Source organism: Rousettus aegyptiacus, unplaced genomic scaffold, assembly GCF_014176215.1.
Source record: "Rousettus aegyptiacus isolate mRouAeg1 unplaced genomic scaffold, mRouAeg1.p scaffold_m13_p_11, whole genome shotgun sequence".
NCBI lineage: Eukaryota > Metazoa > Chordata > Mammalia > Chiroptera > Pteropodidae > Rousettus > Rousettus aegyptiacus.
In genome coordinates, this window is record NW_023416286.1 from 2,759,710 (window position 1) to 2,776,081 (window position 16,372).

Here is a 16,372-nt window from a genome sequence, read left to right on the forward strand (position 1 = left end):
GTCAGGTCCGGAGTGAACGAAACGACTTGGGTGTAGTTGAGTGTGGCCCCTTGAGGACAGTTCTTCTTGAACCGAAAGCCCGTGATCCAAAGAGATAAATTTCCCCTCCACCCGCCTAGTGGGGAGTGTCGGGACAGGCAGGGGATGAGCTCAGCGGGCTCTGCCGGTTAAAGCGGGGGCATCACGTGAGACACGCAGTGGCCGGACTCACCGGCTCGCAGCGATGCTGCCACGTGGCAGGATGCGTGTTGGGGTCCCTTGATTAGGACACAGTTGTGCCGCTGTCTGGGAGCGGTATTTCGTGGCTCTTGGCTCCATCCTCTGGGCTCTGGGTTCTGCTCTTAGTCTCTTTCAAGAAAAGCTTTGCATGCCAGGATCTTCCCAGCCTGCTGCTTGCATGCAGAGGTCTGGACGTCGCAGGACCTCCTTTCATTCAGCATTGTCCCCTGACTATTTTGATCTGAGCTGGCAGGATTTCTGTTAATATCGTTCTCTCAAAATTCTGGTGAGTCTCTTAAGAATATGGCTGGATTCACTCCATTAGACAAAAAGCCATCCTCGAAATTCACTTGAACATAAGCCTTTCTGTAGCTTGCTTGCTTGGGCTCCCTCCGAGGCCCCCGAGGGTCCGTGACTCCAAGCTTCTTTGAGGCCTCACTGTTCGATCGCCGTTTAAGGCACCGCCTTCGGTCTTTCTGCGGTCCTGCCCAAGCGTCTGACGGTCCTGTCTTCGGCGTCGTCGTTAGACCGCGCCTTCCCGCCGGGACCTAGATGCGGTCTCTGCCCGGAAGCCAGTCCTTGATCTTGGTGTCGTTTATCCCCTGATGGTCGGCCCGTCCCGCATTCTCCACAGGTCGTAGCTCCTGTACGTCTCGTGTCCCGCTGATCCCTCTACTCCTCCGTTTTATGTGTCGCGAGGAGAGTAAGCAGCAGCTGGGTGGCACCTTCCACATTCTGCCTGGAACTCTCAGTAGTTAACATCACAAGTCCCTTAGGCACGATTTCGTCACTGCATGTCATTGGGGCGTGTGAGCTGCTAAACTCTCTGCAGCCGACTGGCCCTCATCCTCCCCCCTCGGTGCTCCCCCTCTCCGCTGAGTCCTCAGCAGCAGCAGCTCCAGGGGCCGCGGGCTTAGGCTAAGTGTTCCTTTACTGCTCTTCAGGCGTCTGCCAGTGTTCCCGTCGAGTTCCTTGGAGCTCCTCCCCGCTGCCCGGTTCCAGAATCCCTCCTGCATAATCATGTTTGCCGTGGTAGCATCGCCCCCGCAGGTGCGAATATCTGTATTAGTTACACGTCGCTGAAGAACAGATCACCCCAAAGCTAACTGGCTTAAAACTACAATAGTAATTTATCGTCTGATGGTCTCTGTGGGTAAGAAATTCGGGAGCCGCTTGGCCGGGTGCTCCTGGGCAGGAGCCTCTCGTGGGGTTGCGGTCGGATTTGGTTAAGTCCGCAGTCACCCGAAGGCTGGGGCCGGAGCACCCCATTCCGTGGTGAACGCATCATGCGCGTGGCTGATGGGTTGGTGCTGGCCGTCGGCAGGAAGCCTCAGTTTCCCTCCTCTGTACGAGGTTGCTTCGGTACCCCAGTGGCATGGCTGGCCATGTCCCAAGTGAGCAATCTAAGAGCCCAAGGAAGAGTCTGTCATCTATCTCTTTAGACCTAGATTCAGAAGCCACGGTCTGTCCCTTCCACCGTACTTTCTGGGTCACGCCGGTCAGCTCTGAGTCGTGGTGAGGATCTCTGGAGAGCCATCCGGAAGCTGGCTCGGTGCCTTGACCTATGTTGTTCTTTTCCGTGTGGTGGGGACATGGTTTCTGCCTGTGCCACAAGCGTGGCATTAAAGACAGCGACGGTGGCAATGCCGTTTAGTGGGTGTTCACTACGTGCCAGGCAACGTGACAAGCCCCTCAGATGCAGTTTCTCTCCCGCCACTATGGCGGGTAGATGGCGTGCGAGGAGACTGGGGCTCAGAGAGTTTGAGTCTGGCCTGAGAACACGCATCTGACGAGAACTGCACCAAACCCAGCTGTTCACGCAGCCCTGAAAGGCGCCCTCCCTCGCTTCGTACCACTGCGTCCTTGTTTCCTCCTGTGGGAGCCTCGCCGCCTTAAGACTACAGAGCCCTGTTTACTGGCTCCCAGCACAGTAAGACAGCTGCGGTTCATGCGGAGTCCCGAGCCGGGGGGTAGAAAAATGGCTGCCCGGCCATTCGAACAAAGCACATTACCTCTCTACACAATGCCTGTGGCAGAAGAAACCGCTTACACACAGCTCAGAAGACTGTAGTAAAACCTTTTTAAAAAACGTTATCCAGATCATGGGTTGCCATGTACACAGAAATACACCAGAAAAAAAAAAAAAAACATTTCAAATGTAAAATTGTTAGGAAAAAAAATGGGCTTGAATAAAAACTCCGAACTAGTCGACCTGACGATTTTGTGTTCGTTTAGCTCCCTTCTTCCCGTGACACTGGGTCTCGCCCGTGTTCCAGCCCCTGATCCCTCCCTGGTCTCCGTGGCTGTGGGCACCTCCACTTTAGCAAGCCAGAATCCCCACTCGGGGACCACCTCCTCCTGTTTCTGAGTTTCCCGCAGCACCTCGCGAGGGGCCATGCCAGGGCCAGGTGTCCGTGACGCACACCGAATGCGATTACTGCACGACTCACTCTCCTAAAGTCTTATTCTCCCACGTGTGCTGTCAAGAACGTCGGACAATAGCAGGTGAATCTTTTATCAATATGACATCAAACCTCGAAAGCGCTAGAATCTGATTCTAGTCGATCGAGGTATTTCTAGCATTACAGAGTTATTTTAAAGGACGGTCAACACAAAAAGGAAAAACAGGAACAAATACAATTTTCAAGTTTCGTCAAAGTGTGAAGATCTGCAGCTTCAAAGGATTTACCTTTTGAAAGGAAAATAGTATTACTTTGAAAGTGCAACATCTTTTAAACATTCGAGAGCTGTAAAATCTCTTTTGTCGTTCAAACAGGAATTTTTATCTTTTCTTTTTTTTTTTTTTGGCAGAATCTTGCCGGAATATAAAGCCTTGATAAAAATAAAACGCGTCCACTTCAGTTTCTTTGCGTGGGATTTGAATATTTGATCTGAGAGGGATTTTTTTTACTTTTATTAATGTTTGAAGTTATTTTTAGTTAATTTCCCCATTGCGGTTATCTGTGTTTGGAAGGGTCTTTGCTCTACCACACAGAACATTTCTTTCTCCTGCTTGTCGGAAGGGCTTTTAGTGGAGGACACACAATGACAGGCCAGTTTTCTGTGTGACACGGGCCCTTCGAAAGTGAACATACTGGTAGAGACCAGGAAAGAGAGTCATTGTTCCAGCTTAAGGTAAGATATTATTAAACTGCAGACAACAATTGTTTATTCTTGTTTTAAACCTTTGTTTTACCACAACTGCTTTACTGAGAGATCATTCATATACCATGTACCATTCACCCTTTTAAACGATACAGCTTAATGATTTTAGTGTATTCACAGAATCGTGCGACTGTCTCCACAATCCACTTTAGAATGCACTCCCCACCCCCGGCCCCCCCAGACTGCAGGGCCTGGTGACCATCGCCCGACAGTCTGTCTCCACGTCTGCCTGTTCTGGGCACTTCGTGTAACGAGATCACGCAACACGTGGCTTTCTGCGTCCGCCTCTGTCACGCGCCGTAATGTTTTCAAGGTTGATCCACATCGTAGTATCCATCCATGCGTCATCCGTTTTTGTGGCTAGAAAATGCTCCAAGCTGTTGGCATTCCGCAGTTTGTTTATTCGTTCATTGGTGGGTGTATATTTGCATTGTCTCCATGTTTTTTCTGTTGTGGCATTTGCCACTGGAAGAAGAGAAACGTTTTCATTTCATACCTAGAAGAGAACTGTTTTCGTAATGTGGTGCCTCCATACTTGCCCTTCTGAGGAGCCGCCATACTGTTTTCTAACGCGATCGCACCTTTTTATAGTCCTACCAGCAAAGTACGAGGCCCCCAGTCTCTCCACTTCCTCACTCACGCTTGCTCACGTCTGTCCTTCCGCTTGGAGCTACTCTCGCGGGTGTGACGTGGTATCTCGTGATTTTGATTTGCTCTTTCCTGGCGGCTAAAGATGCCATGCATTTTGTCCTGTGCTAATTGGCAAGCAGTATGTTTTCTTTGGAGGATGGCCGTTCGAGTCCTTTGCCCATTTTAAAATTTGGTTACTTTTTCTTTTCATTGCTGAATTATACAGTTATTTATACATTTTGAGTACTAAAAAAAAGTCATGAGATAAATACTTTGCAAATATTTTTCCCTATTCTTAGGTTGTATCTTTGGGTTGTATACTTTCTTGACAGTATCCTTTGATGCATACAAGCGTTCAGTTTTGATGGAATTCAGTTTCTTCCTTTTTTTCTTTCGTTGCTTATTCTTTTGGGTCATCTATAAGAAATTCTTGCCTAACCTGAGGTCATGAAGATTTACAGTGATTTTTTTTTTAGGGTTTTATAGTTTTAACACCCGCACTGAGGTCTTTAATGCACGCTGAGTTTTAAATCTGGTGTGAGATAGTAGCCTAATGTCCTTACGTGCGTGTGTGTGTGTGTGTGTGTGTGCACGTGCGTGTGTGTGTGTGTATCCAGCAGTCCAGCATCATTTGTTGACAAGGCTATTCCTTTCCTACTAAATGGCCTTGGCAGCTTTGTTGAAATCCAATCAACCGTAAACGTTGGGTTTATTTCTGGAATCTCAATTCTATTACGTTGAGCCGCATCTCTGCCTTTATGCTGGTAGCACACTGTCTTGATCACTAAGTGGCTTCATACTGTTTCAAAGTTGGGAAGTGTGAGGCCTCTAACTTGGTTCTTGTTTTTCAGGATTAGTTTGACGGTTCCTTGTTTTTCCTATGAGTTGAAGATCAACTTGTCGATATCTGCTAAGAAGCTAGCTAGGATTTCGAAAGGGACCGCTTTGCCTCTGTGGGTCACTTTGGGGGGTAGCGCCTTGTAATATTAAGTATTCTGATTCATGGACACAGAATTTCTTTGCATTTGTTTCTATATTCCCTAATTTTTATCAATAACATTTTGTAGTTTTCAGAGAATAAGTTTTACACTTTTTTTGTTTAATTTATTCCATGATAAATTTATACCTTGAAGGTATAGATGGACCCATCCCCAAATTTGTTCAGATTCTCATTTAGTATTAGGAAACTATTCCGGTAATTTGAATGTATAGTGAAGCAAATATTATAGAAGTGAAATATTATAGAGCCTTTTATGAAGTAGCCTTGTGATCTAGAAGCTGTGTCTCTCATACTTTCAGACACCTTGGTATAAGTAAAATTAATGAAATCAAAAACCCAAACCCTTCTACTTTGGTTCTCATGTAATCGGAACCTCGCTGGTGACGGCATAGCTCCCTTAGGTAACGACATGGGGACCCACCCTGGCCTCGCCTTCCTCCTGGAGAGTGGTGGTGTCACAGAGAGAGAGAGAGAGAGAGAAAGAGAGAGAGAGAGAGAGTGCGCGCGCGTGTGTGAAAAGCCTCGTGACTGACGCAGCCGAGGTCTCTGGGGAAGCGCAGGGCTGGCCTCCCGAGCAGGTGCCAGTGGCTTGAGCAAGGACAGCAGGTGGACGTGGAGCTCTGACGGGTCAGGGCGCGGGGCAGGGCGGGTGTCCAGACTCAGGGTGGCATGGTCTGACGTTCCGGTAGATGTCAAAGGTGGGGAGCACCCGGCCTTCTCACGAGCTTTCCAGGTGTGGGGAGACGGGCAGCCCCGACGTTAGTCTGATGGCCAGAGTGCGCTGTGTTTTGTTTTCTTGCATTTGAACTTGGTTGGTGAGCCAGCCTGGTGCTCTGAGGCCGGCGAGGAAGGTTCCGCGCCCAGCGCTCTGAGCTCTGAGAAGCACAGCGACCACCTTGTCCGGTGCCAGCAGCCTGTGGAAGTCCCGGAGCAGACTACATGAAGCCGCGCATTGTGGCTGTCGCCGTTGTGGACACGTGTGTGACCTCGAGTTGTATTTTGGGTATCTGTGACAGAAAAGATTCTCAGAGTTTGGGGTGTTTGTTTGTTTGTTTGTATAACCTTGAGCGGGGAACAGGTCAGACAGCCAGGGCAATGGCAATGGCCCCGGAGAGTAAAAATGTGCAGATGGGACCAACCGTCGACAGGAACGCCTAGTGTGTTAGTCGACTTTCTGAAGCCTGTCCCATCGTGTTGCCCAGGGGCGCCATCTTTATCAGGGACATCTTGGCTAGAAGGGACAAGCAGCAGCTCTCCAACAAGCTCTGTCCTGTTTGGTGGTGATGGGCCTGTCTGTAATGTGAGCAGAGTCTCATCGCCGCCCTTCAGGTGACCCCAAGGGCCCCCCGCCCCCCCAACCCCGGGTGGCCAAGAGGTCTGGGAGAGGAGCGATCTCAAGCATGATGACAGCGGGCAAGGGCTGAGCACAGCGGCCACCGCCTTCTGCGGGCGGGTCAGCCACGGGGCCCAGGTATGGCTCCGCCCCGGAGCAAGCAGGCCGTGCCAGCTGAGCCGGACGGCCCCAGGCTCAGGGCCGACGAGAGCCGCTCTCCAGGAGAGACCAGCGTGTGGCCAGCAGGCGTCACTCTGAGTTGTACGGTGCAGGGCTGAGGAGGGCGGCTCCTTGCCTCAGAGGCCCACGGGCAGCTCGTAGTCGTTGGACGGAGGTTTCTCAGGCCTCTGCAGTGGCGGAGTCTCCGCGGGCCCCGAGGGAAGTCCATGTTGATGGCAATTTAGACAGATCCCAGAGGTTTTCGTTGGAGGGGACCCCGGCGAAGGTGGGCCGGGTTGAAACTGGCAGGATGGAGCACCCTACACCTGAGCAAACAATTTTCAGGGCCGTGACTGAGGTGGCAGGGCCCTGTGCTCTGCGCGCGGCAATGGCCCACCCCTTGTTGGTGGGTTCGTGTTTGTCTTGAACGAGCGTGTCAAGCACATGTCCCCAGAGGAGGACGTGTGTGCCATCAAAGTAGTGTAGACCCGCGCTCCTGGAGTCAGCTGGACCCAGCTCAGATCCAGCCGGTCAAGGCCGTGAGGTGGCCCACGGAAGCCCCCACGTAAAGGTGTGTTGTGTCCCGTTGGAAGTAAAAGAAAACAGAGCCTGCCGAAATAGGAACTGGACAGAACACGTCCCCCAAATCTATCCCGGCAAACTGTTGTCCAGCTCTTCGCTGGGTGGACTCGGCCATCAGGCGCCTGGAGGCCCTAATGAGCAGCGCGGTGGCGTAAAGGCCGCATCGGCCGCCGTGAAGGTCATTCGTTTCAAGTTTAAGAGCAGGCGAAACTGGGGTCTCGTATGACGGGTTTCCATCCCCGCGGGCCCCGTCCTAATTTACACTGAGTCGTATTAACTGCTTTACCCGGAAGCATGGTCCATGCCCACCCTGTCGACCCAGTTGTGTGTGTCGCAGACTTGTTTTACTTAAATTTATTATTCCCCGAGTGTCCAAGCCCACCCTGGGATGTTTGTGGGGGAGTTTAGGCCAGACGACAGTGCCCGTGGGCTCACAGTTGCCGCACGTCGTAGGGGGCGCCTCGTTTGAACCTGAGGGGATCCCAGGCATGACCCGTTTGAGCCCCGGTGCCGACAAAGGCCGTGCAGGTTTGCCAGTCGGTGCTTTTAAGCAGATGCGGAGATTAATTCAGGAGCCACGTCTCAGAGGTACCGAGCCAGCCGGCGCCCGCCCATCCTTTGTCGTGAGGTTTTCAATAGACTCGAGTTCCGGTTTCAGCACTGGGTCTAACTGTGCCTGTGTTTCAGGCATGGCCTCCTCTGCCACCTCCAGGTCTCTCTCTCTCTCTCTCTCTCTCTCTCTCTCTCTCTCTCTCTCTCTCTCTCTCTTTTGCCACCCCCTCCCCAGCCCCCATTTTTTCCCCTTCACCGTTTGTCCTGGGGCTTCTCCCCACTCGGCACGTATATATTTATACATTTTCTCTGGAGACCTTCGAATCGGTGCCCTCTAGGGTTGGAGGCCTCTCCCGGGGACGCTGCAGGATTCGAGGGCCCCGGGCCCCAGTGGGGCTTGAGTTGAACCCTTCGCTGTGTTGTGCCTCAGAGGGTTTCCCTCTGACCCCGAGGAGCAGTGGTTTTGTCGTGACAGCAGCAGCCGCGAGAGGAAGGCCATGGTCCCGCAGACTGCTCGTCCTTCGGAGCGTGGCCTCGGCGCTCCCCATGATGCTTTTGCTGCTTTTCTCTCTTTCCCGCTAATCACCGCTTTTTCGCGAGTGACCACCCAGCGGGCCAATGTGGCACAGATGGTCTTTCCCCTGAGCTCAGCCCTAGGCACACCTGCACCTGAGACACTCAGGTAGGTCCAGGCCATAGGAAACGTGGCCCAAGAGCGCTCCGAGGAGGGCCCCGCCACAAGCCCGTATTCCTGCTCCTAAAACCAGTGAATCAGGGAAACGTCCAACGTGGACCAGTGCATCGTGACCAGGGCTCCGTCGGGCGCCCGGAAGAGCAGCTCGGGGCTCGTGTGCGGTTGGGCGGCAGGACCGTCGGTAAGCAGGGCGGGGAGGACCCCCGTGAAGGCAGTCACTGTCTCAGGATCCCGATCACAGCACCTACCGCTGTGGCCACTCGGAAGAGGTGGTGGCCCCCACCCCAAGTCCAGACTGATGGAGCCCTGCGCAAAGCAACAGGAAATGAGGGCGTTTATCACTTACACAGGGGCGTCTCTCCAGCATGTCCGAAATGGCTTGAGAGAGCAAAGGAGGGTCACTGGCTCAGCGTTTTCATTATCATGAGGGGTGCCAAGGGAAGGGGGCAGGGACTCTTGTCACTTGAAGTTTGTACCAGCGCCGGAGGAGGTAGAGCCGGGCTTTCTCTCGGCCTTCACAGATGGGGTGTGGAAGGCGCCGAGCCTTGCTCCCCGTGAGCCATCAAACACTGAAAAATGGAGTCTGACCCTCGGCAGTCCCCCAGGATTTTATTCTTTTTGATGCGATTGCATCAATTTGTTGCATTATTCATTGCAAGTGCGTCCAGATATCATTGATTTTTTTTATGTTGAACTTTGTTCTGTAACCTCACTGAACTCATTTATTAGTTCTAATATTTTTTAGCTTTCATGGATTTTCTATGTATAAGCTATGTCATCTGCAAATAGGCCAAGGTTTGCTCCTGTTTGCAATATGCATGCCTTTCATTTTCTTTTCACTCCTAGTTGTTCAGGAGTAAAATGTTGGATCGGAGTGGTGAGGGCAGGCAGCTTGTCTTGTTCTGACCTTTGGGGAAGTGGTCAGCATTTCTCCACTGAGTATGATGTTAGCTTCGGGTTTTTCCTAGATGCCCTGGTCAGGCCGACAGTATTTTCTGTTATTTCTGGTTTGTTAAGTGTTTATCAAGAAGTGCTGTTGGAATTTGTCAAATGACTCTTCTGCATCTATTGAAATACTTCTTTATCCTATGAATGCGTTTTTTCTTTATGAATACGGTATGGCACATTGACTGATGCCACGTTAAATAATCTTTCATTCCTGGAATAAATCTCACTTGGTGCGTAATCCTTTTTATATGTGGCTGGTTTCGGTTTGACAAGAATTTTGCATCTACTAAAGATACCGCTCTGTAATTTTCTTTTTTTCATTTTTGTTGGGTTGTGGTATCAAGGTAATACCGGCCTGCTTGATAGAATTCGCTAGTGACATTTGGGGCTGTGCTTTTCTTTGCAGGAATTTTTCGGATTAGTAATTCCGTCTTTTCATTATAAGAATAGTCAGATACTCTATTTCTTCTTGAGTCGATTCTCATAGTTTGTGTCTTCCCAGAAGGTGGCCCTTTCCCTAGGTCATCTCATGTGCTGAGAGATACGGGCGTTCAGGATATTTCTTTATAATTCCCTTTGCTTCTGCACGATCGGCGGCGACGTCCCCTCTCTTTAGTCCTCACTTAACAACCTGAGTCTTCTCTCTTTGTCTCTGGGTTAGTTTAGCTAAAGTTTCATCACCTTTGTTGACCCTCTAAGAACCGACTTTTGATTTCACAGACTTTCTTTCTCTCTTTTCTTTTCTTTTCTTTTCTTTTCTTTTCTTTTCTTTTCTTTTCTTTTCTTTTCTTTTCTTTGTTTCCTGTTCCGGTCCACTCATTTCAGCTCTGACCTTTCCCATTTCCCCCTTCTGCCTGGTCTGGGTTTCATTTGCTCTTCTCCAGTGTCTTCACGTAGCAGCTCGCTCATCAGCTCGACATCTGTCCTCCTCTTCCACGCGGGCGTTTACAGATACAGCTCCCCTTCCAAGTACGGATTTAGTTGCTTCCTATGAGTTTTGGTGGCTGCAGCTTCACTTTTATCCACCTTCAGTATTTTCTGATTACCCCGTGATTTCTTCTTCGACCCATTATTTATTTAGTAGTGCGTCTCTTAATTTACACATCTTCGTGACCTTCCCGAATGTCTTCCTGCTACTCACTTCTAGTTTCATTCCATTATAATCACAGAATGGACTCGTACCATCTCATTCCTTTTAAATTTATCGACGCTGTTTTATTGCCTAATGTTTAGTGTATCCTGGAGAACGTTCTGGGTGTGCGTGGGAAGCGTATGTATTCGGCCGCTGTTGGACGGAGTGTGTTGTATGTATGTGTCTGTTAGGTCTAGCTGCTTGTGGTATTCAAGTCTTCTCATCCCTTGTTGATTTTATGACTCATTGTTCTATTATCGAACGTGGGGGTGTTGAAGTCTCCAGCTATTATTTTGAATTGTTTATTTCTCCCATCGACTCTGTCATTTTTGCTTCATGTATCTTGGGGCTCCGTCGTTAAGTGTATCTGCAGCCGTAATTGCTCTGTCTGCCTGATAGATTGACATTTTTATTATGATGAAAGTATCCCTCTTTATCTCGTTCTCGTTTTAAAACGTGTTCCGTCTGATGTACGTGTAGCCGCTCCAGCTCTCTGGTGGATCTTCTTCCCCTGATGGCCCTTCCCGTCCTTCTACTTTCAAACTCATTGTGTATGTGAATCTAAAGCGTCCCTCCTGCAGACAGTATATGGTTTGATCGTGTTTTTCATCCCATGTGACAATGTCTGCCTTGCGATTGGACTGCTTAACACATCCGCGTTTAACGTTAGTGTTGATAGTGTTGGGTTTACACGTGGCCTTTTACTCTTTGTTGTCTGTCTGCCTCATGTCTTTCCTGTTTCTCTACTCCTGCTTACTGCTTTCATTCACATTGAGTGAATATTTTCTAGTGTAGCATTTTAATTCTGTTAGCGATTTCCAAGCTGTATATTTTTAGTTATTTCCTTTTTGATTGCTCTAGCGCTGACCAGATACATCTTAACTTATCAGAATTTTGATATTTATATTATTTTCAGTGAGCTATAGAGATGTTACTTTTACATAGCTTTATTTCCTTTTCTGTGCTATTATGTTTATATATTACATCTTTGTCTGCTCAAACCTAGTAATACATATTTTTAGTTATTACTTCATGTGATTTTATGTGTTTTAACGAAATAGAGAATAAAGGAGAGCAACTATGTATTTTTACAGTTTGTTTTATTAACGCCCTTATTTTCCATTTTTGGCTTTCTTCATCTTTTCCTATGTAATCGAGTTGCCGTACGGTGTCATTTTCTTACTCCCATACAGCTTTGCTCCCATACACCTCCTTTGCATTGTTATTGTTAAATATGTTACAATGGCGAATGTCATAGGCCCAATGATACAATTGTATACCTTTTGTTTTATACAAACGCATTTAAGTCAGTTATGAGAAGAGCATAAATATGCATTTATACTGTCTTTTGTGATTACGTAATTGCCTTTACCATTGCTCTTCGTGTGTTTGTGTGTGTGCGTGTGTGTGTGTGTGTATTCAAATCATCTGAGATCGCTGGCTTTCAGTCTGAAGGACTTTCTTTAATATTTCTCATAAATCGGATCTCTTTTCGTTTATCGGGGGATGTGTTTGGGGTAGATTTTTAAAAGGTGGTTTTGCTGGATGTGAGATTCTACGTTGACGGTTTTATTCTTTCGGCACTTCGAATGCGTCATCCATTACCCTTCGGCCTGCATGGTTTCTGCTAAGAAGTCCGCTGTCCATCTGTTGGCATTCACTTGTCCAGTCATTTTTCTCTTCCCTCTTTCAAGATTTTCCTTGTCTTTGGCTATCAAGATTTTTGCCATGATGTGTCTGGGTGTGGGTTTCTTTGCATGTATCTTATGTGGATCTCATCGAGCCTCTCGGGTGCATCTATTAATGTTTTTAATAAATTTCGGAAAACTTCAGCATTTGTTCTTCAAATATTTTTTTCTGCTCCTTTCTTCTCTCTTCCGGATACGCCTGTTGTTTGTCACTGCACTTAGTGGTGGCCCACCCACGTGGAGCCTTCGACGTGCCGAGACGGACAGGGTGCCCGGGGGGTGGGAGGGGGTCATGGCTCAGGTGCCAGCCACTCTCTGTCCCTATTGAGATTTAGTAGAGTTTCTTACGTGAAGGTTTCTTTATTTGCTGTATGCCCTCGGAACAGTTTCCAGAGACTGTACGGGACTGTTGTTTTTTTAAAAACTAACTTTCACCTTTTACGGTCGTTTTGCTGGAGGAAGCACCCATGGAGCCCCCCGGGCCACTGTGGTGGACGTCATCTCCCTGATGTGCGCTTCGGTTTGTTATCATGTCACTTGTGTCATTTGTTTATCAGGGGCTTACCATGCACCTTGACACATGAATCCTGTCAAAGAGTTTATTCTTGAACAGTCCAAGGACACGAAACACTTGGAAAATGCTTTCCTTTGACATGCTGGACTTGTTTGAAAAATAGCAAGAACTGCGTATTTTATATTTAAATCCCTTTTATGAGAAACTAAAATTAAATTAAGGCATATTCAGTTAGGCACCGGTGGTGTGAATATATTAAGACCGCCTCCTCCGAACCCTGAAGGTATATACAGTATTTGTGAGATTTCTTTGATAGCAGGAGAAATCATTGTATGGAACCTCGATGGGTAGTAGAGGTTACACTAAATTTAGAAAAATTATATACACAGGGAGTTGGGACAAGGCATACTCCCACAAGTATACCCCATCCCTACACACGCACACACAAACACACACACACACACACACAGTGTTTGCCTCCCTTAAAAGGAAGAACTGGACTAAGGAGATGTGAAAACCAGAGAGTAATTTAGAGATCTCCTTCCCGTGTACCTGGGGTCCTGTGTTGTCCAGCCCCCTTGCTCTCTTTATGGGTCCTATGACCACCTTTCTGCCAATGAGACGAACAATAACCCAATACAGGTTAGGGTGGAACACGGTTTTTCTCTGAACATGTTCAATGACTGTTTTAATAAACTCAGTTTTCATTCTGAAATAAATATTAAATGAATGTTTACTGCATGCCAAGGTGCTCTGTTGGAATTCTGACTTCGCCTTCATTCCCAAATATGGGTTTGTTTTCAGAAAAAAAAAATTTTTCGTATTTATCTCATTTGATCTTGTATAATCTTAAGTCAATTATTGACTAACTTGGTTAGGAAGGAGGTTATGTATAACTGAAAATAGTATCAAAATGTCATGGGTTTAGTGTATACTTACTATTGAAATCACATCCGATTTTTGGCAACTGTTTTGCTGGCATCATTCAAAATCGATTTGGTGGAAACTTACTATGAAAATGGTATCTGACGTGTGGGGACACTTCCATTGTTCTGCGAATAGCATCGCCGCGAAACGATAGGCGAACAACTTAAAGGCGTGGGACACGACATTTAATTGTTCATGCAAAGGGGTCGTTACTACTTATTAAACAGGGATCGTTTCCTCTTTGACATATTTGAGCGTTTTTCCCGACCGTTGATCAGGACAGCCCTGAGTTGGGAATCTTCATGTTCCCTCTCCCCTCTGCACCCACCTGATTCCTCCCGCTTCTAGACCCGGCCCAGGAGTCAGGAGAGCACAGGTGTGAAGAGTCCACCCTCACCTGCACACGCAGCTGCCCCTGGCCTCACTCTCATGGGGAGCCGCTGGTGGAGGAAGGGGCACCCCTGACCCAGCCTGGCATCTACCGGTTCTCTGTATATTTCCGCCCATAGATGCTTTCCAATATCTAGTTCCTTCACTGATTTTCAGATCTTGATTTTTATTTGTTTTTATAAATGAGCCATTAAAAATTGGTTAATCTGTAGCCTGATTAATCTTTCACTAGATTAAAGAGTTGACCAACTACAGAAGAACAACAGCCCTGAAAGCTCTGTGTGCAAGAACTTGGCTGCAGAGGAAGTTGTTAAATGGCTTGATGAGGACAATGATACAGAATGCTATGACCCTTGGCCCTTTTTCCTTTTAAATTTTATGTCGAAGAGCATTTGTGCACTCATACTATTCTGGCTCTGTCCGGTATCGCGAGGCTTCTTGTAGTGTTGTGATGATCTCTGCCGTGGCTACAGACGGAGCCCGGCTCAGATACGGGGGCGCCGAGACGATGGATTTATAGCATAATGATGCTTGATTATCTCAATAGCTGCATTTGTACGTATCTGGGAACTAATTGTGAAGTTTGCACTAACATAGAAGCAGGTAGCAGAAAAGGAGAAAGGAGGCCTAACATTAATCTGGGCATCTATCGAGTTGCGTTGCAAGCAGGAATACTCGTACTGATCCTGCAAGGTCAGTCTTGTCATCCCCGTTCCTTTGGGAGAGGACACCGCGGTTCTGAGCGTCAGGCCAAGTGCCCGCGGTCTCACAGCTGGTGATTGGTAGAGCCTCGGCTTCTGCCCGGCCAGCTCCACCGTCCACACTCATACCGCTTCATTCCCGCAGCCAGAAGCTTAGTCATTCTGTGCACCCGCCTCTGTGGCTCGCTCCGTGCTGGCTATAATCGCTGGTGATTGTTGCTCGCGGGGGGAGGGGGCGGTTGCTTTGAGCCTGGTGTCTCAGGTGTTAAGCTGTACCTCTATTTCACGCTTCTGGGGTGACTCGCGACCGTCAGCGTCCTCATCCTTCAGCCTCCTGTGCGCTCTGTACCTGTCCCTGCGACCCTGCAGTCGGGCTCGCTGTCTGTCCTCATCCTGCCCGCCTGCTGCTCCCTCTCTTGGATGTCTCCGAAGCCCCGCCCCCAACACACCTCCCCGTGGGTCAAGAAGTGTTTGCGAATGAGCGCGTGTGGCCTTTTTATGATGGAGCCAGATTCGTGCTCACGCCCCGTGTGTTCTCTACCTTGCTGTCTACTGAGTTTCTTGTCTTCTTTTTGTTCGTTTGTTTGTTTTGGGTTCGTTTCAGCAGATTTAAAGAAAGCTTCCACTGCCAACGCTGCAAAATCCAGCCTCCCGAAGTCAGGGCTCCGGCCGCCCGGATACTCGCGGCTGCCGGCGGCCAAGCTGGCGGCCTTCGGCTTCGTGCGGAGCTCCAGCGTGTCCTCCGTCCCCAGCACCGCGTCGGCGGACGGCGTGCAGCCCGAGCCCAGTCGGCTGGCCAACCGTAAGCGTGGCGGTGGGCGGGCGGGGCGGGGCGGCTGGCGGGCTCGCCCGGGCGCGGACGCGGTGGCACTGAGCTCCCTTGTCCCTGCGTCGCAGCTGAGGAGTGTGGGTTCACTCCCTTGACCTGCTGTTACGGAGGTTTTTAAAAATAACCTACCGAAGGAAAGTAGCCTCTTGGGCACCATCGTTGGCTCAGTTACGGGGCATTAATGTATTGGAAGAAAGACTTCTAAATCACCCTTAAATCTAGAAAATGAATTATCCAGGGGCTGATTTCATGAGCCCTTTGCTTCATGGGTAATAAGTCAGAAGTCAAAGATCCCAAAAAAGGGGTCACCGCATGCCATCACGAAACACATTAGATGTGGAGTATTACCAGAAAAGTCATTGTGGTCACCTGGGATCACCTGTGTTGCCTTCATATTGGTAGAACATTGGAATGGATTTCTGAGAGCGAACTCAACGATGTTGAAAAATGAGAAGCTAAGCTTCAAGTCTGTGCCCAGGAAGGTCCCCACTAGCTGAGCCAGGCGCAGTCCCAGGATGGCTCCTGAACTGAGATTGATGTCGTGAGCTGCATTTGAAAGTATGAGTTAATGGCCTCAGAGCTAGTCACAACAGCCAGTGTCCCTCAGGAAGACCCCGAGGCTGCCCCATTTGGCCGAGCCTTTAATGACCTAAGCCGGTCTCAGCCTCGTCAACTTCAAGGTCACCGTTACAGGATCTGAAGCCGTGACTCCCAGATGCTGGTTAGCGAGAATCCCCCAGGGACCAGGGAAGCCTAAGGAGTTGTCAGGTGGAGAGACGTCTCGAAGGGACCAGGGCAGCTGAGTCGGGTTGGGACAGTGGGGGGCAGGAAGAGGGATGGGGGAAGAGTGATTGCGAATGACATTGATTTTATATTATTTTGTTTAATTTCCTCTCCCCAAGATTCTTC

At 48.9% G+C, this 16,372-nt stretch overlaps 1 protein-coding gene across 5 annotated transcripts in view; it reads left to right on the top strand.

The window, feature by feature from the left end:
- MTUS2 (microtubule associated scaffold protein 2) overlaps positions 1-16,372 on the top strand; it is a 367,564-nt gene that overhangs the window by 138,976 nt on the left and 212,216 nt on the right. For 4 of the 5 annotated variants that reach the window (XM_036228402.1, XM_036228401.1, XM_036228400.1 and 1 more), the window contains one exon: positions 15,239-15,436. In XM_036228402.1, coding sequence (XP_036084295.1) covers positions 15,239-15,436 — 198 coding nt within the window. The remainder of the gene's footprint in view (positions 1-15,238; positions 15,437-16,372) is intronic. The other variant, XM_036228404.1, reaches the window with a different exon arrangement.